Here is a 27,087-nt window from a genome sequence, read left to right as displayed (position 1 = left end):
ACTGGAGAAGAATTGTTCCTCGGAACATGCGATAAAAGAGGTGTCGGAGGTGTCGGTGTCCTTGTTAACACAAACTTGGCCATGAGCATTGATTCATTCGAATGCCTAACAACCTGAATCGGACGTTTACATTTGAATAGATGTGGCTCACTGCCTGCAGTTTCTATCTTCGTTGTCTAAGCACCAACATCTCATTATGATGAAAGAGAAATCGAGAAGTTCTACTTGGAGCTGGAGCAGTTCTATAAAGAAGACCACACCTTCTACAAGATCATTGTGGATGATTTTAATGCCAAGATAGGACCCAGAAGATCAGCTGAAGAACTTCACATCTGCACCCATGGCCTAGAATGGAACGAACAGGGTGAGAGGCTGTCTGAGTTCATCATGTCGACCAAGACCATCCATGGTAACTCACAGTTCCAGAAGGCAGAATCTAAACGTTGGACATGGGAGTCTCCTGGTGGACGATTCCACAATGAAATAGACCACATCATATTCAATCGACGGTTTTGCCTGACCGATGTCGCTGTTGTTCCAAAATTTCGAACGGGATCGGACCACCGTCTCCTTCGTGCAAAATTCTACTTCACAGAGCGGGGAGAAAGGGCTGCAAAGTTCAAAAAGAGAACTCCCAGAACAACCATCAACTGGGAACTCTTTGGCACTATTGCGGCAATTTGGGAAGATGCCATTGTTGACAACATTGACGAGGAATATGATCGACTGATTCAGTGCCTTACTACCTTTAGAAAAATGGAAAAATTATATAATATAGCAGTTATCACTATTAGGAATTTATTTGAGGGATATGAATACACTCATTCAAAATGGTATTTATATCTTTTTTAATATCCAGAGTAGTATTACTAATAGCCAAAACATGGAGTCAGCCTAAAGGCTAATTGGCAGATGATTGGATTAAGAAGTGCAGTATGAGTGCTCAATGGAATACTACATAGTTATTTTAAAAAAGATGAAAACATGTATACTTGAGAAGAATGTGTATTCTGGATGTTTTAGATGACATGCATTGCAAATATCTACTAAATCCATCTTATCTGATTATGCTATTTAAGGCCTGAATTCTTATGATTTTGTCTGAATGATCCAATTATGATTGAAAGTAGAATTTGAAATCTCTGCTATTATTGTAATACTATGTATTCTCTTCCTAGATCTGTCAATAGTTTTCTTATATATTTAATTGTTCCTACAGATGTGCATATATTTTTAGAAATGTGCTATCTTCTGGCTGAATTGGCCCTTTTATCATTATATAGCTTCTATCTTAAAGTCTATTTCATCTGATACTAGGAGAGCTATTTTAGGTTCTTTTAGTTCCCACCTGGAATTTACATATTTTAGTTCCCCCTTCACTTTCAATATGTGTGTTTCTTTATATCTGAAATGAATCAACTATGGACAATTTATGGCTGATTCTTGTCGTTTAAATCTATTTAGTCACTCTGTATCTTTTGGTTGAGAACTGTGGTCATTTACATTTAAGCTAATTATAGATTTGTACTACTGGAATTTTGTTTTCCAAAGCAGGCATTTTACCTCAAGTATTTTATTAAGATAAACTGCAACAAAAGAAAATCTGACAGTTAACTAGGTTATTTTTTTTGTAACTAGGTTATTTCTAAACAGTCTAAAACTTTTAAAAATGATTTCTCATTTTTTCTTTGCAGCTTTCTTTTTTCTCGTTTTTTCTTAGAAATTTATACTTGTTTCAGAAATTGCATACCTATATGTGACTTAATGAGGCAGAATTTATAAGTAGCAAATTGAAACATTGTCAGTAATTTCAATTTTTCTTATTTGAGATGAAGCATACCCAGAAGTGCTACTCAGGTCTTACTCCTTGCTCTGTGCTGGGGCTCAGGGACCATTGATATGCTAGGGATGGAAATAGGGACTACCATGCACAAGGAAAGCACCTTAGCCCCTTCTATGTCTATAGCCCTCAAACATTTTAATGTTAAATCATTTCACATAGTTACTGCTTAGTATTATGCTATAAATTGTAAGCAAGGCCACTTTTACCCCATTCTGCCTAAGATCAGTATGTCTCCTTTGATAGAGTTTAAACATTAATTAGAACTTTCCTTGATATTTATTTTCAAATTCTTAATGCCTTTGATATAGTGCTTCCCAAATAGATGCTGTATGTATGGTCAAAAATCATTTATTAAATGAGGGAAGAGACACTCACACTTGGAAATTAAAAAATGAAATAAGAATTGAAAAGAAATGAAATAATTTATTTTTAACTTGAAGAATTTGGAAGGTATGTGTTCTAATGAGATAGAAAATCTAGGAAGAATTGCAAAGCATTGTATTTTCACAAGCATTACATTAACATAAATGCATTTCTTTTGACTTGTAATATTTGTTATTTTAGGTAGGTGTTTTTCCCAAAGTAGAACATACCATACCCTACTACCCTACCCGGTGCTGGAACAATGGGGAGGGTGGTGGTAACCTGGGATAGTACAGCTGGGTACTTTTCTCTTTGTTCCTTAAAGAAGGTATGTTTCTGGGTGATGTATAATTCCCCACTCCTAAAAATAAAATAACAAAACAAATTTTTTGATTTCCAGGAGAATGCAGAGTTGTTTTGTGTTTTTTATCTGAAAAAAGAGCGTATAAGCCAAATAAATTATGAAAACTCTCTTAGATTTTTTTAAAGAAGTGATCGTGGTTTAGTGTACTTTTCAAAACATTGAAGACTATATATTAAGTTTTGTATTTGTAGGGACTGGAGTGATAGCACAGCGGGGAGGGAGTTTTGCCTTGCATGTGGCTGACCCGGGTTCGATTCCCAGCATCCCATATGGTCCCCTTAGCACCGCCAGGGGTAATTCCTGATTGCAGAACCAGGAGTAATCTCTTTGCATTGCCGGGTGTGAGCCCCCTAGAATTATTTTATTTGTAGATGTATATTTTTAAAACAGTACATTAACAATGTGATTACTTACAGAGATACTAGGGTTAACTATGTGATTACTTACAGAGATGCTGCAGATGCAAGGATGGCTTAACATATACAAGTCAATCAACATAATATGTCACATCAAAGAAAGAAGCAAGCCCTAACTTCTTCAGTTTGGGAAAGCGTTGTTTATTGTAAAAGAATAAAGAGGTGCCTTTTACATTAGCCAGACAATAAAAACTTGATTCATTTTACTACAGGATTATACAGAAGCTGAGAACAAATTTCTGGTGATGAAGATGGTGATCCAAGAAAATGAAATTTGTGAAAACTTTATGTCTTTAGTTTATTTTGGGCGTGGCTTGCTTCGATGTGCTCAGAAGAGGTAAGGATTCTAACTAATGGGTAGCTTTTTTCTGTCAACTTCACATTTTGCTTTGCATTGTGAAGCAAATTAATTAGAAGCAAATTTGCTAGTATGCCAGGTATTTTGACATTTTTTCTGCACTGCTTTCTTTACCTATTTCTGTAGTCAGTAATTTCTTTAATGCAATTGAATATTAAGTATCCAATTTAGCAGGCATGAATACCCAGTTTAACAGAAATCAGAATGGAAAATCATGAGGGGTTCTGAGCATACACAGTCCTTTAGTTCCTGGTTCTTGTGCTCTTCAAGGGTACTTTTGTGAGGAGCGTAAGCGTTTGTTGTTACTGTTGTTGTTTATTGTGGGAGAGGCACACCCAGTAGTAGTCAGTGTCAGAGGCCTCACCCAGAGGGGCTGGGGATCTGTGCTGTGCCCTGATTCATACCAGGGTTGTTGTTGAAATTTAGTGCTAGGCAAGAGCTTTAACTTTTGCACTGATATTTCTGGCCCCACAAAAAATATTTTAGTTAGGAAAGAAGAGGAGCAAAACATCCAGTGAGAGTTAAAATAAATTTATTTAAGAAAGAGGGAAGAACAGACACCTCATAGCAAGTGGGGTATTGGAAAGTTGAATACTGTGACAGTTTTTGTCCTCCCCCTTTTTTTTTGGTGTTGGTGGGGTGGGCACATCTGGTAATACTCAGGCTTACTTCTAGCTCTGCACTCAGGAATTACTCATGGCAGACACAGGGGCCATTTACAGTGCGGGGGCTTGAACCCCAACCTGCCCCAAGTTCTGCTGTTCTTCACTTGATCACTTGACATCCCGTTACTCATCAGTTTGCTCTGGTGGGCGCCAGTAACGTCTCCATTATCCCTGTCACGTGCTAGTGTAGCCCAATGGCATCTGCTCACTCCAGGAACATAAAGAGACTCAAACCGATCATTCAGGGTCTGGACGAAGAAGGCTGGCCATCTTATAGGTGGGTGGCCATGCGTTCTTTTGATGTCCTGTGGAATCCAGTCGGTAATGGCTCTAGTCCAGCAATCATCTCCAAATCTCATTATGTGTCCAGCCCATCTGATTTTCGATGCCTTGGCAAACGAGACAGCGTCCCTGATTCTTGATCATCAACGGAGGTCGGAATTTGGACTCTCTCTCTCTCACTTGAGTGAAGCTTGATACTCCAAGCATAGCTCTTTTGATTCCTCTTTGGGAGAACCGAGTAGCGTTCTCATCCTGTTTTCATAGGTCTCAGGTCTCTGAGGCATATGTTAATGCAGGAAGAACAGTGGAATCGAAGAGATATGCCCAGAGCTGGAGGTTCTTCATCCTCTTAGCTATTTCTTCGACGCTCTTGAAGGCATTCCAAGCTGCACTCTTCCTCCTGTGCAACTCAGGTGCCAGGTCATTCGTCATGTTGACTTCTTCACCTAGGTACACATAACTGTTGCATTCAGAGATGTTTGTTCTGATGAGAGCGAATGGAACATCAGGAATGAGACTGTTTCTCATAAACATTGTCTTTGTGAGATTCAGATGTAGTCCAACCTTTCCACACTCACAGTCGAAGTCGGCCAGCATTTGTCCTGCTTGGCTAATGTTTGGTGTTATTAGAACGATGTCATCAGCGAAGCGGAGGTGGTGTAGTTGCCAACCGTCTATCTTTACTCCCATTCCTTCCCATTCCAGTGTCACATTACGGTCTCGAGGGTGGCAATGAAGAGTTTTGGTGAAATGGTATCACCCTGCCGAACCCCTCTCTTAACATCGATGATCACTTCCTTGAAGAATGGTGAGATCCTGGTAGTGAATCCGTAATACAGCTCACGGAGGATCTTGATGTATTGAGTTTGAACGCTCTGTTTGGCTAGGGCCTTGATGACCGCTTCAGTCTTAACAGAATCAAAGGCCTTCTTTAAATCAATGAACGTTAGACGGAGTGGTATCTTGAACTCCCGAGAAACCTCAGTGAGCTTAGTTACCATGTGGATATGGTCTATTGTGCTGAATCCTTTTCGGAACTCAGCTTGCTTGCATGGATGGCCTTCATCTAGTGTTCTGCCAATCCTATTCAGGATGACTCAAATGAACAGCTTGTCGAAGACAGACAACAGGCATATTGGGCGATAGTTGCCAGTGTCGTGGATGTCTCCCTTCATGTATAGTCCTGCTGGTTGACCATTGGGATGGAACCTTGCATTCAGACATGTAGTGTGTGAAGAGCCGAGCCAGTGTATTGATGAGAACTGACGGCAGATTCTTCAAGTGTTCAGGTCTGACCTTATTTGATCCGGGTGCTGTTCGCTTCTTTACCTATGAAATGGCGTGCCAGATTTCGGAAGGGAGAATGTTGGAAATGACATATCCATCCTGCGGAATTTGGTACATGGGCAGTTGGATGTGGCTATTGAAGAGATCCGAATAGAAGTCATGGATAGTCTTCTCCATTGCCCTTCTGGAAGATGTGATAGATCCATCAGGATGTTGGAGGACATTCATCTTGGTCTTGGAGTTGGCGAAGGACAGGCGGGCATTGTGACTGCTTTTCCTGGCTTCTGCTGCATCTGCCAGAACTTCTGTTCTCTTCTCTTTGAGGTCTTCCTTTATAACTTCTCTGCACTGCTTTGCAAGCTCGGACATTCGCATGCACTTGCGTGAGGATTGCGCCAAGCCACGTTAGTGAATGAGCTCAAGAGTTTTTGAAGATAGGCATTTTTTGTGTGGCTATCTCTCTCTCGCCATTCTTTGCACAATCATTGAGGTATTGAACCAGTTGATCTTATTTCTTGTCAATGTTTTCAAAGACGGCATCTTCCCATATTGCAGCAATAGTGCCAAAGAACTTCCATTTGCTGGTGTTTCTGGGAGTTCTCTTCTTAAACTTTCAAGCCCTTCTTCCCGCTCCATGAAGTAGAATTTTGCACAAAGGAGACGGTGATCTGATCCTGTTTGGAATTTTGGGACAGCAGCGACATGGGTCAGGAAAAACCATCGATAGAATATATTGTGGTCAGTTTCATTGTGGAACCATCCACCGGGAGACTCCCATGTCCAACGTCTAAACTCGGCCTTCTGGAACTGAGTTACCATGGATGATGTTGGTGGACATGATGAACTCAGATAGCCTCTTACCCTGTTTGTTCCATTCTAGGCCATGGATCCCAATGTGGAGCTCTTCAGCTGATCTTCTTGGTCCTATCTTGGCATTAAAATCACCGAGAATGATCTTGTAGAAGGAGTGGTCTTCTTTATAGAATTTCTCTAGCTCCATGTAGAAATCCTCAATTTCTCCTTCAACATAATTGGATGTTGGTGCATAGACAATGAAAATAGAAACTGCCGGCACTGAGCCATGACTATTCAAGTATAATCGTCTGATTCTGGTTGTTAGGCATTTGAATGAATCAATACTCATGGCCAAGTTCATGTTGACAAGGACACCAATACCACTGACATCACTTTTGTTGCATGTTCTGAGGAACAGTTCTTCAGTGTCTATAAAGGCGTGATGTGATTGATGCTGTCTCATCTCGTTCAGACCAATGATGTCATACTTGATCTTTGCGCTTGCACCATCAGGTCCTCAATGGCGCATATGATGCCATTGTACCTGTATTAAAAGTATAGACAGTCATTTCTATCCTTTTTCATTTTGCCAGCCTAGTTCAGCCTTGAGAATTTATCAGCCTCTCCTTCCTCATCCTTCTTAACCCTGCTGTATTGGTGGCTCTTTCACAGTTAGGGAAATGAGACCCATTGTATTTACTGGTTTTGCTATATCGAATATGCCATGGATAGTTTGCCAGATTCTTCCATGAGGGCGGGATATTCTCGGTAGCTTGCCAGACTCTCCAAGAGGGATAGAGGCTTTTAGGGTGGCCTCTGATTGCCCTTTCAGGTGTTCCCATGGTTCAAACCATATTTGAAACCCATCAAATATGGTGTGGTACTCTTGGAAGATGGGTATTAAGTGTCTCATGATGCAAAGTGGCCGCGCAGTCCAGAAAGTGTCCTGGATAGTGGAGTTAGTGGAGGAACAAGACTCTCAACAGAACAAACATCTCCGAATGCGACAGTTATGTGTACCTAGGTAGAGAAGTCAACATGACAAATGACCTGGCACCTGAGTTGTGCAGGAGGAAGAGAGGGGCTTGGAACGCCTTCAAGAGCATCGAAGAAATAGCTAAGAGAACAAAGAACCTCTGGGTCCGGGCACATCTCTTCAATTCCACTGTTCTTCATGCATTAACATACTCTTCAGGGACATGGGCCCTATGAGAACAGAATAAGAATGCTATTCGGATCTCCCAAAGAGGCATCACAAGAGCTATGCGTGGAGTATCACCCTTCACTCAAGTGAGAGAAAGAATCCGGAGTTCTGAACTCCATCGACAATCAAGAATCAGGGACGCTGTCTCATTTACCAAGGCATCAAAAATCAGATGGGCTGGACGCGTAATGAGATTTGGAGATGATTGCTGGACTAGAGCCATTACCGACTGGATTCCATGGGACATCAATAGATCGCGTGGCTGCCCGCCACAAAATGGTCAGACTTCTTCGTTAAGACCCTGAACATTCAGTTGGAGGCTCTTTGTGTTCCTAGAACGAACAGACGCCATTGGGCTACACTAGCACCTGACAGGGACGAATGGATACATTACTGTCACCTGCGTGAGGAAATTGATTAGTAAGGGGATGTCAAGTGATCAAGTGATTATTTATTTATTTATTTATTTTTTAATTTATTAAATCTCCGTGAGAACAGTTGCAAAGCTTTCCAATTTAAGTTTCGGTCACACAATGGTCAAACACCCATCCCTTCACCAGTGCACATTTTCCACCACCAAAAGCCCCAGTATATCCCCATCTCATCCCTCCCCCTGCTTGTGTGGCAGAAGATTTTCACGTTACTCTCTCTCTACTTTGATCACATTTGATATTTCAACAAAACACCCACCATTATTATTTGGAATTTTTCCTAACAATCAGACCTGCTGAAAAGGCATCATTAGATAATTTGTTTTCTGTTGCTGATTATGAAGAGCAAATTATGTCGCACGACCATTTTTGGATTTCTGATATTTTAGTAATAAATCTGTAGTGATTTCTGCCAGAAGCTGTGGGCTTGCAATATTGATTTGTGTGCCTCTGGGGTCATGGCCATTCAGGAGCCAGAGTAGCTGTTTGTGGGCGGCAATTTGGAGCCTCATCAGTGCCGGGAGAAGGGCCGGTTCCAACCCTCCCCCCCTCCCCCATCCCATGAGGCCCCATGCCACACATCACTGCAGTTTCATACTGGCTGCCCAATAGGCTCAGAAAGATGGTGACTGCCTCTACTTGCTAGAAAAATAAATGGATTACTTATTGATAAATTATTATATAAAGTTCTCTTGAAACTAACCTTATTTTAAAATGCCTTGCAGATATAATGGTGGACTGCTAGAATTTCATAAAAGCCTACAGGAAATTGGAGATACAGACGATCAGTGGTTTGACATAGATTCTACAGAAGATGAAGATTTACTTAACACATTTAAAGTAAGAGATTATTTAAGAATAGTATTTGTGTGACTAATTATAGTCACCTTTGATAAGTTACAGTTTATGATGCCATATTCTAATGTAGCAAGTACATTCCTTTATTTAGAAATTAACTTTTTATGTAAGACACAATTTCAATTACATTAGTTACATTACTTAGTAAATTCATTTTTCAAAATAAAAAGGGTGTTTCCCTAAATAAATATTAGTATGGAATGTATGATTCAATAGAGAGAAATCAGTGAATATATTAACAATTCAAAGTAAACTAAAAGCTTTATTAGCTTAGTATTTTACATGATTAGTGACAAATATAATAACCTATTTTTCCTATTATATTTGCAACTTTTGTTAAATTTTGAAAGTATGTAGTACTTTTATTATAGTACTTAGTATATTATATAATATGATACATTATAATATATTAATAATAAATTATATTCATTATTTTATATAGAGAAACCATTGTTCATATCACCATTATGCTTTTTTTGAGATACATGTATAAATACTTACACAAAATTTTTTGTTGCTATCTTGAGATTACTGGAGGTCATGCAGCATTGCAATGTCCGTATATTTTGTTGTGCTAATACTCTTTATTTTTTGTAAATTGGTATACTATTAAACAAGTTGATCTGTAGTGTGGAAATATATATTGTAAATTTCTTAGCAATTGGACAAGTAAGTACTATTTTTTCATAGTGTATCATATGAAACTTAATTTGATGATGCAGTTTCTGTTGAATATTTTATCTCAGACGTTTCATTTTTCACTATTATGTAAAGTATATTCAGGTATTTTGTAGCTATTAGGATAAATTTCTGAAGGTGAAATTATGAAGTATTTAAAGATACAGTTTGTTGTTAAATATGTCCTCTCAGTAAACTGGTACCAATTTTTATTCTTCATGTAGAGTTTGAGAATTTCTATTTTCCCCATATCTGTTGGATGTTCTTTACTTGGAGAATATTTTTTATGCATCTGATTAGCCTTCTAATCTCTTTTTTAAATTAAAAATTTTCATATGACCACAGACACTTTGATTTCTCTTGGTTAGTGTTTCAATGACATATCACTTTTAAGACGTGTACTTTAAGCCTTTTTAAAAAATTTTTGTTAACTAAGTTAAAATTCATTTTTCAAAATAAAAAGGGTGTTTCCCTAAATAAAAATTCAGTTTTCTAGATATCTTAACTCAGAATTTGTTTATAGTTCGTAATGACTAAGATACATGGCATTAAAACCTCTTGAGATGAAAGAATAGAAAACTCAAATTGCAATTGTTGTAATAATTTTTTTCCTACAATTAGAATAAGCAAACAGTTTCTGACATTGCAGGGTAATCATGACTTTAAACTTTTGAGAAATAATTTCAGATTTTTTAAAAATAATTTTATGATCTAAGAGATCTTGTTTTTTTAAAAAAAATATTCTTATTTTATAATTTCTTAAAAATCTAATTAAAAATTTTATTCAAGTAATAAATGTTTTCCTCAAATCTTAAAAGACTTAACAGTATATAGTCTACCAGTTTTACTGTAGTTCTAACTTTTTCTGTAGTTTTACTGTAGTTCTAATTTTTTCCTAGTTGGATTTTTTTTTTCAGTTTGATGCTACTTTTGTTATTTTTCTTAAAGATGTTAAGAAATTTTACTTTTTTCTTTCTTAAAATTTTTTTTCCAACACTTGGATGTATTCAGGAAATACTCCTAGCTCACTGCTTGGGGGTCTCTCCTGGTGGTGCTTGGGAGACCGTATAGTGCTATGATTGGACCTGAGCTTCCTGCATCAAAGAATGCATATGCTCCAACTAAATGAGTTATCTCTCTGACCTCCAAATTTTCACTTTAGATTTTGACTTTCATACTAAAGTGAACATTTAGTAGCTGTTTTCTATATCCCCTTTATATATACTTCCCTTTCCCTATCCTGCCAATAGTTATAGTTTTTATTAAGATGCCCTTAGTGTTTATCTTTATTCCTGGGAGTATTCTTCACCTCTTCTGTGTGGAAATCTCTTTCTTGGATCTCAAATTTTCTTTCTAGATTTATCTGCCTTCTTTGGTCTTTGAAAATCATCCAGCAGCTTCTTTGGAAAGGGTACTTGGTTATTGGGTAAATATTTTGAAACTTTAAGCATTAAAATAATTTATCTTTTTATACTTGATATCTTACCTTGAAATAAAATTGTATTTTCTGATGTTTTTCATATTTTATTTCATATCTTTATTGTTTTTGAATATGTGTCTCTGATTTTCAAGCTTCCATTTAGTACTTTAAAGAAATTTAATTTTCAGTCTTTTATTTACAACTTTTTTTTTCTTCTTGAAGGTAGGGAAGCCTGTGCATCCCATAGTGTTTTGAACTTAAATTTGGTTCTAGAATATTTTCTTTATTTGATGATACTTTCTTAAATTTCTTTTCGTTCTTTATTCTACTTTGTAGAAAATTTTCTCACATTATCTTTATACATAGGATGATATTCCACCAGTACACATTGTTAAGAAAGTTATATTAGCTTTTTGTTGAAAATATTTCTATACTGATATGAGAATAATTTCTACCACAAGTTTCTTGAGTGCCCAACCATCATTCAACTAGACTCATTGCTAGCCCTCTCTCCCCATATTTCTCTAAAACTTCTGGTAGTTCCAATACTTCCTTAAGCTTAACTTTTCCTCTAGACAAGCATGTTCTTTGTTATGATTGGTGCCTATCAGTTTATCAAAAGTCCTTCTTTCCAGACATTGTGGTTATCGTTTTTTTAGAGAACCTGGTTTTGTTGACCTGTGCCCCTATAACTAGCACTGAGGAATCCTAGGTGAGTACCACCAGAATACTGTTACCTCACATAATTACTCCTATCATCATATATTCTCTTGAACTTACCCTGGTTGGGAAGATAATTCTACTAGAGATGCTTTGATCTATCAGGTTCAAATAAAATATCCTTTAATGTAGTAGCTATTTTCTAATTTTATTTTATATCTATCCTTCTATTGATTTTTTTTAGAATAAATGATTGTTGCTTTTTGCTTGCTTGTTTGTTTTGGGCCACATCCAGTGATTCTCTGGTTTTACTTCTAAAGGGTGATTTCTGGATTGTTTTATGCTGGGCATTGAACCTGAGTTAGCTACATGCAAGGCATCCACTTTAAACCCTTTACTTTATCTGATTCAGTTCTGTTTTTGTTCCCATACTTGCTTCATATTTTTATTTACTTTTTATTATAAAAAAAGATAAAATTTTCTGAATTTTCATGTTATCTCTGTGCAGCTTAATTTTTATATCATTCTAGTTTTAGTATATACCACCAAAGCTAGCATTCATTGCTTTTTTAATATTTAGATACTTACTTTTTTTTAGTTGTCATCTTCTAAGAGTCAGTCTTGTCCTGGATATTATTTTTATTAAAAAACTATCATTTGCAGTGAACAGTTATGTTTGCTTTCATGATCTCCCCAATTTTAGGTATGCAAGTACCATTGGAAAGCCCCAGGGTACCATGACCAGGGTTCATCATGCCTATCTACTCCACATTGTAGAACAATGAGCATGTGATTGAGGTTCTGTACAAGTGCTAGACCAAGTTCAGGTTTCCTGGTGGCCAAAAGAACCATCTACATCTCTAAGATGTAGAGCTTGACAAAGTTTAATGTAAATTTGACCAAGTTTAATGTTTAATGTGAGTTTGAACACATGGAGTCTTAAAAGCAGCTCATCCCAGGTGGCTGTGAGTCAGATATATTCTTAGTTGTGTGCTTCTAAACAAATGATGGACACTACATTCCTGAGACCTTTAGTGCCTGCCCCATTAAAGTTCCTTGTCTCACACACATGCACACACACACATATACACACACACACACACACGACGTGTGTTCACATGCACGCATATATATATATATATAGTGTGTATTTATGTATTTTTTTGTGATCTCCATAGGATTTTCATGTCATCTCCAAATAGTTTTACTATGTTTCCAATCTGAATCATTTTTATTTCTTTTTTTATATCTAGTTATCGTTATAATTTTCTTTTCAACTTTTTGCAATAGCTTGAGAAGTAGAAGATAGGTCCATCTTTAATGGTTTAGTAGAACTCATTAGAAAACCATTTAGAACCTGGGCTTAGTGATAAAACTTTTGATTACTGTGTCAGTTTCCTTTCTAGTATTTGCACTGTTAAGATTTTGTTTCCTTCTGGTTCAATTTTGAGAGATTGTAAGACACTAAAGATGTGTGAATTTCTTCTGAATTTCCCAACTTTAGCAGCATAAAGTTGTTCATAGTAGTCTTCTATGACATTTTGTATTTCTGTAGTATCTATTGTAACTTACCTGTTTTGTTTTTCATCCTATTTATTGGTTTTCTCTCTTTAACCTTTGTGAATTTAGCTGTGTTAGTAATTCTTGTTAATTCTTTCAAAGAAGTATCTCTTGCTGCATTGGTTTTTGTTTGTTTTGCTTTTTGGCAACACTTGGCAGTACTTGGGGCTTACTTGTGACTCTGGGCTCATGGGACCATATCAGGTACCATGGATCAAACCTTGGTCCAAAGTATGCAAGGCAAACACCCTACCAGCTGTACTATTGCTCCACCCATTAAATGATCTTTTGTATTGTCTTTACATTTTGCTTATTTCCACTGGTTTTTTTTTTTATGATTTCTTTTCTTTTGCTTGCTTTGGATTTCTTTTGTTGTCATTTACTTTATTTTTTTAATTCTCTAAGATATAAGGTTAGATTGTTTGGGGGGCCTTTATTTCTTGATATGTGCCTGTATAATTATGTGCCTATAGGTGACTCCCTAAGAGAGGTGGTCTTACTCTTTTCCCACCTGGTCACTTGGAAAGAACCTGGGGGTGGGGGTGGGTGGGAAGAGTTAGGACTGATAAAATGTGCTGTGAGCTCCTTTCGCATATAGATGTGATTGTGTCTCATCAGCTCCACCAGCAATCGTCAGATTATGCCTGAGACCCACATGATCTTCATGGTACAGGAATTAAATCCAGTACCTGATTTCTTGGGGTCTGTGGCTTCAGTCTGGAGTGAGGAATATCTTCTTTGGAGGAAAAGAAAAAGAAAAATACTGCCCTATAGTATTTATATACTGTGAATTTATCTTTTATCATACTTTTGCTCTGACCCTTATGTTGTAATAAGTTTTGTGTTTATTCTTATTTATTATAACTTACCTGTTTTGTTTTCCCAGAACTCTTAAAGTTCTTCTTAGATGTCCTCATTGACTTGATAGTTTTATAGTAGTATGTTATTTATTCTCCATGTGTTTTAATTTTTTTCCAGTAGGCTTCTTACAGCTAGTTTCTACCTTTCTAACAATGTGATCAAAACAGATACTTCTTGTGGCTTCAGTCTTTATAACTTTATCAGACATTTGTTTTGTTTCCCATCCCAGCATAAATTCTATCCTAGGGACTGCTGCGTACATGTACGCTGAAGATGAATGTGTATTCAGATAGAAAGTAGTATGGAAACTTCAAAACATTAAACTTTTTTTCATAAAAAATTAAAGTACCTTGGGGCTGGAATTATCATACAATGGGTAAGTCATTTACCTCACATGTAGCTGACGCAGATTTGATCCCTGGTTCAAATGGTTCCTGAGCACTGCCATGAGTAAATCCTGAGAGGAGAACCAGAAGTAAGCACTGAGCATCACCAGGTATGGCCTCCAAACAAACAAAAATTTGAACTACCATATTGATGGCCAGTGCCATTCCCGGGTGATTTACGTGAAACAGATAGGTGAGAGACAGCAGCCTTGAGAAAAGGTTCTGCTGCTTTCTTCCGATCTACCTCTGCCACCCCAGGAATCACTGGGAAATCGAGGACTGATAAAGTCTTCAACAAGCCCCTATATAGCATGGACCGCATGTCCTGACAGCCCCACTAGGCATCTGTCAAGCCACACCTGGTGTCCACTTCTCTGTGCATCCTGGAAGTTAATCCCCACCATCTTATTTCTCAGGGAGCCTTGGACTCAGGCTGGTGCGAAGAATTGACCTTCATAGGAAGGAAAGTCAAATCAGTCCTAGACCTCACTGAGGCCTTTGGGTACTTTGTCTTTCTTTCAGAAAAGAATTTCAGTGGAGATGAGCAGTGAAGTAGAAAGCAGATATTATTTGGAAGTTTTAGAGGAAGGGCAGGAAGTGAGAAAGAAAGAGAGTAGGTACACTCAAGGGAAAATGTGGACTTCTCCAAAGGTAGAGAGAGCCCCAGAGACATCCCAGCATTAGATATGAAAGTATGAAAATACACACCTCAAGATACCACCTCAAAAAAGAGAGATGGAGGGAACACATTGCTCAGGCACCACATGTGCTTGGCAGTAATACATGGACACAAGCAACACCTGGACTCGGGTAGCATGTGTATGTGCTTTTTTTGTCCAGATTTGCTTATAAACGGTTTCAAACTCTCAAGCTGCACCACAGGGAGCTTTCTACCTAGGTAAGAGTTCTTTCCTAGGGTGGTTGCCTTACAGAGGGGTAGAGTAGGGAGTACTTAATGATCTTCTTTGGAATTCCTTTCCTGGTTTTTTTCCCTGCCGAACCATCTCTCTAAGGGGGAGTAGGTAGGGACTTGGGGGAGAAGTGGCGGGGGGGGGGGGGGTCCTTCTCTAGGTCTGTGCTGGTGCCTGGTAAAATTCTTATCAGACCTTAGTTTCTATGTCTACCAGGTGGGTTTTTACACCTGTAATTTATCACCTCCCAGCAATTCATTGCCTTAGGCCCTTCCTTATCTACCTGCCTTCCTACTTTAAACTCACAGATGTTTACTGAAATTATTGAAATAAAGAAATTTATTGCCATTTTTCTATATAATTTCTGGATGTTTGAGAAGTTTGGTTTTTTGACCTTTCATTTTCTCCTCATTTAATTTGATATTTGACTCTTGTACAATGATCATTTTCCACGCCTCTACTTTGTTGCATCTAAATATTTTTTGTATTGAGGTTGCCACAAAGTTTACTTTTAGATTTCTAGGATTATATCATCCATTCCATTTAAATCTAGTAAGTCTAAAGTTCATTCTCCAAGATTCCTATTATTACTCTTTGAAGAATGTCATGGGTATTGTTATAGGGATCGCATTGAATTTGTACAGTGCTTTGGGGAGTATTGCCATTTTGACAGTGTTAATTCTTCCGATATATGAGCAGGAGATAATCTTTCCATTTTCTCCTGTCCTCTTTTTATTTCTTGAAGTAGCGTTTTGTAGTTTTCTTTGTACAGGTATTTTATGTCCTTAGTTAAGCTGATTCCTAAGTACTTGATTTTGGGGGGCACAATTGTGAAGGGGATTATTTTTTTTTTATGTCACTTTCTTCTCTCTCATTATTTGTATGTAGGAAGGCCATGGACTTTTGGGTATTGATTTTATAGCCTGCAACTTTACTATACAAGTTTGTTGTTTCTAGGAGTTTCTTGGTAGAGGTTTTAGGGTTCTCTAAGTATAGTATCATATCATCTGAACATAGCGAGGGCTTGATTTCTTCCTCTCCTACCTGAATGTCTTTAATATCTTTTTCTTCCCTAACCGCTATTGCAAATACTTCCAGTACTATGTTGAACAGCAGTGGAGAGAGTGAGCATCCTTGTCTTGTCCCTGATCCTAGAGGGAGGGCTCTCAGTTTTTCCCCATTGAGGATGATGCTTGCTCTAGGCTTGTAGTAGATGGCTTTAACTATATTGAGGAAAGTCCCTTCTATACCCATTTTGGTGAGGGTTTTCATCATAAACGGGTGCTGGATCTTGTCAAATGCTTTCTCTGCATCTATTGATATGATCATATGGTTTTTATCTTTTAAGCTTAAAAGTTCTTAGAACTTAAAACAGACTCTTCCTTTTTTCCATGTTTATGTGCATTACAAAAGTCAGTGTTTGTTATTTGGGACCTTCCTCTATATTTTTAATTTTGAATAAGGGAACTATTTTCTATTATCATTAATACACACAATGTCTTCAAAAGGTTTATGTTATAATTCTATTATTGAAGATAAGATATTGGAAGTATTAATTTCCTAAATAGTTGTCTTATTGCTAATTCATGATATGTGTTTTTCTTTATAAAATATAGGATCTTCTTCACAGTTTTATTAAGACAACTGAAAGTAATATAATGAAGCAAAGCATTTGTAGTTATCTAGATTGTGAACGATCTTGTGAAGCAGACATTTTAAAGACCAACAATTATAAGGTACTATAATTTTCCAATTACTATTTCTTAAAATGTGTTTCAAGATTAGTATTAGGTAAAAATTATTTCATGAAACAAAGTGTTTTTATAGTGCACTTTTTTACAGATTTAATGCAGTTGAGAAATTGAGTATCTCTGAAAATGTAGATTTGTGGTGAATTATTTAAATCCTGTGAATCAATAAAATATGGATTGGTTTTGCTAAGTTTTTTTTGTGATATTCATGTGTATCTCAAGTTATAATTAACATCTCTGTAATCGTGCAGTGAAATTATATAAAATATTCTTGATAAGCATCATAGCCAACAACATTAGTTATACTTTTATTATGCTAATATTCATAGCTATAATATTCATAAACTATGGAGGAGGAAGATTGTATTCTAAGAATTATTGCTGTACAAGTGGTCATTATCTCTGCTGTGAGACTTGGTGGGTAGGAAACTTAACCAGACTTGACTGGAGGAATTTCTATAATGTAAATACTTCAAGTCTAATTCTTTTTGGATCTCTCAGAATAAAACTGGGGGAATGGGGGTATAAAATATGACTGACTGTACAAGCCCAGCAAGCTACCAAGAGTATCTCGCCCACATGGCAGAGCCTGGCAAGCTCCCTGTGACGTATTCGATATGCCAAACACAGTAACAACAAGTCTCATGATGGAGATGTTACTGGGCCCGCGTGAGCAAATCGATGAACAACGGGAGGACCGTGACCGTGACTGTACATATGATATGCTTCATATGAAAATGAAGTCTCACATGTAAATCATGGTATATCCAGTAAATGGGATAGTTAAAAAGGAAAATGCCAGCACATATTCATTAAAGGACTACAAGTATGAGAAGTAGGTCTGTTAAAATTCAGTGCTCAGGCAGGGTATTTTCAGTCTAGTTTTATCAGACTATAGTAACAGTTTTTTTTTCAGACAGCATATAATAGCAAATAATCCTGGCCTTAGAATTTAGATTTTTGGTGTGTGTGTGTGTGTGTGTGTGTGTGTGTGTGTGTGTGTGTTTGCTTTACCTAGAGATGCATAAAAAATATTCCCTGTTTAATACTCAGGTTACTACTGGTGGTGCTTACCGTGCAGTTCCAGGTATCAACTGCATATAGGACCTGCATTCAATCTATTTCCCCATCCCAAAATTTAGACTTGACATTAAAACATATACCATATTTAAAGAAAGCAAGGCTGTACTTCTTGGACGACACACTGAATGGGATGAATAATCTGTACCTAGACAGGAATTCAGAAATCAACACAGTTTTGTTGAATAATATTATGGAACTTTTTACCTTAATTTTATTTAGATTTTGTAAAATTTGAGATGAAGACGCATAAAGAACTTGTTTCTTAAGTTATTGACTAAATTTCTAATATTTAGGCACATATAGCCCATGAAAAAGAATCATTGTTTAAATTATTATTTTTAATTTTTCTCTCTTTGATGATTGTAAAGTTCCTAGATTGCCAATAATTTTTTTCAGTGTATTTTGAGTACAATGTAAAACTTAGAGAGTAACAATGTATTATGTATACATATATGTATATAATTTATGTATATCACTGTCACTGTCACTGTCTTCCCGTTGTTCATCGATTTGTTCAAGCGGACCCAGTAACATTGTGAGACTTGTTACTGTGTTTGGCATATTGAATACATCACAGGTAGCTTGCCAGGCTTTGCCGTGCAGGCGAGATACTCTTGGTAGCTTGCCAGGCTCTCCGAGAGGGGCGGAGGAATCGAACTCAGGTTGGCCGTGTTGGCTGCATGCAAGGCAAATGCCCTACCTGTTGTGCTATTGCTCCAGCCCTATTACATGTATATATTATATATAATATATGTTGTATATATGTTATATTTCTATTACTGGATGAGTTCATATATTTAGATACCATGTATATGTGTGTGTGTGTGTATGTGTGTGTGTATATGTGTGTGTGTATTTTTTTTAGAGGGGGCAGTTCTAAAGGGACTTCAGTAGCTATTCCTGGTGTGGTCATTGGGGGTTACTCCCTGCGGTGCTCTGAGGACCATTTGTGCTAGGGATTGAACCTAGTGTTCCAGAATACAAAGCATGCACTCCAATGCTTCCTTGGCCCAATAAATGTTTTTTAAGTGACATAAATTTGTTTTATTTGTATTTACATGAATTGCTATTACTATTTCTATGTCAATATCTTTATTTATTCTATTTCAGGGTTTTTTTCAGTTAATGTGCAGTAAAAGCTGCTGTGTTTATTTCCATAAAATTTGTTGGAAAAAATTCAAGAATTTAAAATTCCCAGGTGAAAATGATCAGGTATTATATTTGTTTTATACATAGTTTTGAAACTTTACTACAGCATTTTATCTATGCTTTCTATTTATTACTTTTATCCTTTTTCTTTTACTTGTTTCATTTTTCTTTTGCTATATTTTCTATGGTTTGTCTCCACTGTTTCTTCTTAATCATTATATATTTTTAGGAAATATTCTGCTACTGGCTTTGTTTAGTGATGTCTATTAATTTGTTTCTTTTCCTTTGTAAGTTTATATTTTTCAGAAAATAAAATAGATCAGTTACTAGACTTGCTTAATAAAAGTTGGAGGACGATTTTAAGGATAGTTTCTATTTTAAATACAGAAGATCTATGATAAATTATTGTTTAAAATAATGTATTTATACTTACTTACATTTTCCTAAGGTCATGCAATGAAATTGAATACTTTGCCACTAAAAGTAAAATAAAGGTAAAGGCCCTCCCGTTGATCGTCGATTTGCTCGAGCAGGCCCAGTAACGTCTCCATTGGAGACTTTGTTGTTACTGTGTTTGGCATATCGAATACTCTCGGTAGCTTGCCGGGCTTTCCGAAAAATGTAAAGCTCAATTCTGTGTTAATTTGCTCATTAGTCTGATAATAATCATAGTTTGGCTATCTAGATTTGGTTCAGGGTGCTTGTATTTTGGAAACAGAAAAACCTTACAAAGCAGTTGGGCAGTAATTGAAAGAACATTGTATGTGACGTTGGGTGATCTGGGTTCAAGTTCAGATGTGTGTTAGGCTGATAAGTTAATTGTTCTGATACTCCTCACTTTTCTTTTTTATTGATTTTGTGTTAATTTTTAAGACTATAGAGACTTTTTTCAGTCTTAAAAGAATAGAAGTCCTTGCTTCATAAGATTATTGTGATGATTAACAGATAAGAAAGACAAACTTGCATTGTATGCTGCATTATTGATTTCTTTTTAAGCAGTGTATAAGTAGTTTGACTTTGTTAAAGCAACAATTATTAACTTTAGAAAATATAGGAAAACTAAGTAGTTATCCCAAGGAATTAGCAAGTTAAATGCTAAAGTACTGAACATTTTTATTCTTCACTTTTCACTGAAATCTTCATATATCTGACTGAAATTCAGCACTTCTTAATTAGTATATTTCACTTGAGCTTGCTTTAGCTGTGGGGAAAGAATACATTTTAGGCTGTAATTTAGCTATTAGAAGATTTGGTAAGAGAAATGATAAGACAAAAGCTATTGTGCATTTTATTTTATATTTTTATATTTTTATTTATTTATTTGGGGGAAGGGTTGGGCCACACCCAGTGATGCTCAGGGATTGTTTCTGGCACTGTGCTCAGGAATTACTTCTGGAGGTGCTTAGGGGATGCTGGGGAATCAAACCCAGTTCATCTGTGTGTAAAGCAAACATTTACCCACTATACTATCAGTCCGATTCCAGTTGTATATTTTAAATGGAAAGTAAGTTTATATATGATCTAAACTGTCTTTGAACAATTCTTAAGATGCTCAAAAGCATCTTTTGTTTTTCCGTCTATACTACTTTTATTTAAATATGATCTGATATGCACAGTTTTTTTGTACTGTTTTCATTTGTTTTTTTCCTCTGTTGGCAAATTTAGAGTTTTAGTGGGAAGAAATGTTTGAAGGAAGGATGTACAGGTGACATGGTAAGGATGCTACAATGTGATGTACCTGGAATTGTTAAAATTTTGGTGAGTATCTTTTTTTTTTTTACTTTTTTTCACTTTTGGTAGTTACATATATATATATATGAATGTGTACAACATATATATAAACTTTAAACATATTTAGAGAAAATAATGGTACTTTTATTGTTCCTACTTTCTAATTTATCTGGTTTCTAATGCTTTGACTTCTATAGAGTTGTATTTAAGTGGCCCTAAAGAATATTTTAAAAATAGAGAAAATGAAAGCCAGAACATGACTATACCACTGAGAAAAGTCTGTAACATACCTAGGATGATAACCTAATTTTGTTCTACCTAAGGTTAAAAGTAATTTTAGACTATTCTGATTTTTTTTTAGATTATAGCCATCTTTCTGTGAAAATATAAAACATTAGATATAGAACCTGTTAAATAAATACACTCAGATGGTACCCAGTTTTTGAACTAATAAAAATATCTTGTTAAATAAGTTTTAACAACTAGTAGTGCAGAATTAGAATAGAAATATTATTATATTTTTATTTATCTTTAGATATGCCCCTTTTGTATTTTAGATATGGTATTTAAAATATGTAGTTACATAATGTAGAACTGTTTTTTAAAATTAACTCAGTTTATTTTTGGTTAGGGTTATATATGAATCACCTTGTTATTTCTCTTTTATTTCCTTTATTGCTATAGCTTTATTCTTAATTTCTCTTTTCAAATGTTAAGCTATATGTAACATTAAAGAATTTTGAAAACTTAAACTATTTTTGGGCTTCCCCCCATCACTTGCAGTTTGAAGTTGTGAGAAAGGATGAATATATAACCATTGAAAATTTAGGAGCAAGGTAAGCTTGAAATAAAATATTCTGCTTTTCTCTGAGCATATTTATATTTTTCAGTTGCTTTTTCTTTTGTTTCTCTCATTTGCTGGAGCTCCATTAAATAAAGGTAGTACTACGTGTGTATAACTTGCATTTACTCACTTTGTAGATATTAAAATTCTAAAAACAGAAAAGGAGTAATTAATGTGAATATTATTATCTTTAGAGAGGAGAAATTGTCTTTTCTAAAAATGATACATGTTTGTCTAAAATTTTATAAGTTATTATAAAAGTCTTTTGGCTTTCAATACTCATCTAGACCTCGCAGCTTGCCTTACCAAAGGATTCTATTTCTTAGGTTAGAAATATATATCATGTGGAATATTTAGAATAAAGTGGGTATCTCGGTATTGATCTTACATTAGAACTATCAGTTAAAGATCTCATAATTTTTTGATTCTCTTTTTTTTTATTACTAAGTTCAGATTCCTAGGATTGGCTCCTCAATTTCTGAGGTCTCTGGAAAGTCACTACTATTAATCTCCTATCATTCTTTTCTTTTACCAACAATATTGTTTATCATCAACATTACTGACTGAGCTATGAAATTTTTGAGTCTCTTTTACATCCAGGTCTTGCCTAAAATACTGCAGTAGCTTTGCTGATTTAAATTTCAGGATGGGACAGAGACAAAGCTTAAGAGCTAAGCACCTGATTTGCATGCAGAAGTCTAGATTTGAGTGTGAGTGTGACTCCACATGATCCCTGAGCGTAGAGCCAAGAGTAGCCGAAGACCTAAATACAGAACTCTGGGAGAGAGTTTAGATTAGGCATGTTTCTACCCTTTATTCCTTCTTTTGATTTCAGAACGTTTAATAAGTTTTGTTATAGTTCATTTGCTTGTCACCCTACAAGGTCAAGTACTTTCTGTTACTAGTTTATCCCCGGAATTTAGCATACAAATAAATGTACAACAGATTTAGGGATTCTAAATTTTCATTATTTTGCTAGATTAAGATTACTTTCGATAGGCAATTAACTTTGATATGAATTAAAACCCTCAGATCCAATCTTTTACTTTCAACTTAAATTTCATACATTTGTGGTTTAGTCAGTCACATGTGACTAGTCAATCACAGATGGACTGCAAAGAATTTGGAATTTTCTTTTATGTTCCCATCTTCAGCAGCCATAGCTCCCTATCTTTGATTTTTTATTTTCTTTGTGCAAGGAAAGATTTTACTAGGATATTCTTAGCATCAGCCTAAAAGCTCTCAGATTGTTGAATTTACTAATGTATTTCATAGGTCTTTTCCTCCTCTTTGAACAATCCTTTTGCCCACTATGATTTTTTTCTGTCCTCCTTCCTTCCCTCTGTCCATCCATCCATCCGTCTGTCCCTCCCTCCCTCCCTCTCTTGTTTTTGGGCTACACCCAAAGCTCAGGGCGTACTCCTGGTTCTAAGTTCAGGGACCACTGAGATGCATGAGTTTGAACCTGGGCCAGCTTGTGCAAGCATCTTACTTACTGTGCTATCATTTAGTCCCCATCTATTCATTTTCTAATGCCTTCAGGAAGTTTGTGTTTTTGTTTTTACTGTTTGCCCAAGTTTTATGATTGCTTTCTGTGGGAAAATCTTCTTTTGATTATATCTTATTAGCAAAAATAACAGGAAGAGATTTTTTTATGGGGTCTTTTAAGTTAAATATTTTGTTATTTTTCACTTTAAATTGCTGCATTGTTATTAAAATTACATAAATAAAAGTAAGAATACAAAATTAGAAATTACAAATATAAAACATAATCATTCCTCTCAGCAATTGAATTTTGCCATCACAACAGAAACACTTAATGTATCTTTTGCCAGAACTCCTCTCCTGTTGGTGACTGCCATCCTGATGTTCACCTTGCTATTATGTATTTTTATTTTAATAGTATATCAAATATAATCACTTCTGTACACAAAAAATAAATTCATGTATGTCAGATTTCAAACTTTAAATTATATGCAATTAAAAGCTTAATAGGAGCCAGAGAATTAGTACACAGGAGTTATGACATTTGCATTGCCTATAACCTCTTCTGCTGACCTTGCTTTAGTTCGTCCCTCAGTTTAGGTATTGTTGTTTTTATATTGAGGAAAATTCCTGAGTTTCTTGTCTTTTTAGTTTTACTCTTTTCATCTTCTCTTTTATTTATAGTTTATTCAGTGAATTGGGATATTTTGGGAATAGTTGTTGGTAAGAGGATATTGTAGTGGAGTAGGATATAAAAGAGTTCTAGATTTTTGAACAAGACAAAATTTCTTATTTGGGGAGGGGTTAGCCCCCCTGACTTCTTGTAAATAAATTAGTCTTGTGATTCTTTTTATATGCAGTGTAGCAGTTCTATTTACTTTCTTAGTTCTAATGAAAGGGATATTGGGGTTTGTCATGTTTATCCTTTGCTCCTGAATAATTTTCAGGAATAGGAGGAATGAAGACAAAACTGCTCACTTACAAAACCATGTTAGTACTAAAAATCTTGACTGATTTTTGTAGTGATTGCAACATTTTTTTCCATTTACAGTTATAAAAACTTGATGTCTCTGAAAATAACTGATACTGATATAAGACCGAAGATCAGTTTAAAATTTAGTGCAAAAGGTATTATTTTCTTTTTGTATGTCTTCTATTAAAAATTGTGCTAAAATTTTAACTTGCTTTGTAAAGTATTATTACCTTAACAACAGTATGTTTATTTGTTTGTCTTTCACGAGCTTGGGTTTATACTATCATTATCACTTGGCATGGGCTGGAATTCATGAAGAGAAAATTCAGCAGTGTATGGTTCTCATATACATTGGCATCCCATAGACAGGATTGCTAGGTATGCTTCATAGCTGTGATTACACACGGATGTTGGGCTCCAACAAACCTTTCCTACCATCTATTCCCTTGTTACATTTCCTAGTAATGGAATGAAATGTAAGAAATAAATAAACATTTTGTCTAAAGTAGTAGTCTAACCTTTGATGCTAGCTCTTCAGGAATGTGCTAGGAAATGCTAGCTGCTTTACACTTAAAAATCTTAAGGATTTATGGAATTATACTTTGAAGGCATACTTCTTGCTTAAAGCAATGGGTGATCCTTATTTGAGTCAGCGTATTAATTTAAAGAAAGCTGCCTGTACCATTTGTTTTATAAACTTGCTTGCCTATAAAATGTATATTAGGCATATTAAGCAAGAATAGTAATTTTAAGTCTCTTGAAACACAGATATAAAGAATATATGAATAACTCATTATTTGATAAACATGTATTTTGATATTTATATAAAGTTACTGTTATATACCAAATGCTGACTATGTACTAATTTATCTGCTTGTACCTTCTTTTAAAGAAGTGCAAAAAAATACCAATAATTCAGATTTACTCAATTTTAGTGGTCTAATACTTAGTTATATTTTGAGAAAATAAGAATATAAAGTTCATTAGATCAGTTTGTCTCAAACTTTAATATATATTTTAATCATCTGTAGCTAATTTAATAGGTCTGGGTGGGGTCTGAGATTCTGCATTTCTAATTGACTTCCATCTGGATGTTGCTGCTCCTCTGGTTTGTAGACTATGAATAGCAAGGCATTATGACACTGTATTTTTAATTATTGTTCTTTGTTGCCAAATATGATACCCACTAGCCATAAGCAACTAGTTTTAATTAATTAAAATTAAATTAAATTTCAAACTTTGTTCCTTTATCAAAGAAGCAACAGTTTCAGTGTTAAGTGGTTATTGAACATTTATGAAATACTTCATGTATAAGATATTTTTATTACGTAAAACTCTATTAAAGTGTTAAGATAAAATATAATTTCTTAAGCAAAGTTTAATTTAACACTGACAGTTAACAATCTTGACAGCTTTCTCAATTTTCAAAGGCCATATTTTTATGCCATTATTTGCCAATGCTCATTTATTTGAACAAAACCCTGGATGGTTGAAAGGCTTTTATGGTTATAAGTCTTTGTGATTACTTTCACATGGGAATATATTGTTTTTGTTTGAATTTTTTTTTGACAGCTAGACAGATAGCGGCATGCTTGTTGAGCACTGACTGTGGCAAAGCACTCTACTGTACTTCATTCATTTGGAATAGTCCCTTTCCTACAGGAGCTTAGGATGTAATGCAAGAGACCACATAGAAAAAGAGCATTAATGTGGAATTTTTTGACTTCTCAAAATTCATTTTCAGATGAAATGCCTATCTTCAAACTTGATTATAATTATTTTTATCATCTGCTTCATATAATTATTATTTCTGGTACTGACACTGTCCGGCAAATATTTGATGAGGCTATACCACCCCCTCTTTTGAAAAGAGAGCTTCTTATACACAAGAATGTGCTGGAACCCTACTACAACCATCTTTGGACTAATCACCCTTTGGGTGGAGCATGGCATCTGCTTTATCCCCCAAACAAGGAACTTCCACAGTCCAAACAGTTTGACTTATACCTCTTGTTAGCTCTCATAAAACATTTGAATGTATTCCCTGCACCCAAAAAAGGCTGGAATATGGAACCACCATCTTCTGATCTCTCTAAGTCTGCAGACATCCTGAGGCTGTGCAAATACAGGGATATCCTCCTTAGTGAGATTTTGATGAATGGTCTCACTGAGTCACAATTCAATTCAATTTGGAAAAAAGTTTCAGATATTCTTCTGCGCCTTGGAATGAAGCAAGAGGATATTGACAAAGTGAAGGAGAATCCCATTGAGAATATCTCCCTTGATTACCATCAGCTGTCCATCTACCTTGGCATACCAGTACCAGAAATCATCCAGAGGATGTTATCCTGCTATCAACAAGGTACAAAATAATTGTGTTCTTCAGCCAATAAACCTTCACTAAGGGGCTGCTATCTACCAGACACTTTCTAAGAGCCCAAAATTTACTTACATTCTTGTGAGGACTGTCTTGCCAAAAAGCTAATAGAAATTATAGCGCTAGAGATGTTTCCAGAATTACCATCCTAGCACAGGAGTGTCCAGAAAATCTAATTACTTAATGAATTAATGGGAGAAGGTTAGCCTAATGAAGAGAAGGGTGTTTCAGAAGGAAACAGAAGATAGGTATAATAACATGTTATAATGCAGGAAACTAAAGTTTTAATTTTATTGAGATTAAAATATACAGAAAGAATATGCTCAAGAAGATTCCTCTTGCCATTTTCAAG

The 27,087-nt window shown here is 35.6% G+C and overlaps 1 protein-coding gene across 3 annotated transcripts in view; it reads left to right on the top strand.

Annotated features, from left to right (window-relative positions):
• The window catches only part of DZIP3 (DAZ interacting zinc finger protein 3), a 116,098-nt gene that overhangs the window by 32,572 nt on the left and 56,439 nt on the right, over nt 1-27,087 (top strand). For 2 of the 3 annotated variants that reach the window (XM_056109377.1, XM_056109378.1), the window contains 8 exons: nt 3,199-3,323; nt 8,734-8,848; nt 16,959-17,078; nt 19,287-19,388; nt 20,991-21,083; nt 21,840-21,892; nt 24,437-24,513; nt 26,103-26,720. In XM_056109377.1, the coding sequence (XP_055965352.1) occupies nt 3,199-3,323; nt 8,734-8,848; nt 16,959-17,078; nt 19,287-19,388; nt 20,991-21,083; nt 21,840-21,892; nt 24,437-24,513; nt 26,103-26,720 (1,303 nt within the window). The remainder of the gene's footprint in view (nt 1-3,198; nt 3,324-8,733; nt 8,849-16,958; nt 17,079-19,286; nt 19,389-20,990; nt 21,084-21,839; nt 21,893-24,436; nt 24,514-26,102; nt 26,721-27,087) is intronic. The other variant, XM_056109379.1, reaches the window with a different exon arrangement.

Source organism: Sorex fumeus, unplaced genomic scaffold (genome assembly GCF_029834395.1).
Source record: "Sorex fumeus unplaced genomic scaffold, SorFum_2.1 ptg000265l, whole genome shotgun sequence".
Classification (NCBI taxonomy): domain Eukaryota; kingdom Metazoa; phylum Chordata; class Mammalia; order Eulipotyphla; family Soricidae; genus Sorex; species Sorex fumeus.
This window is presented reverse-complemented; position numbering and strand designations above follow the sequence as displayed.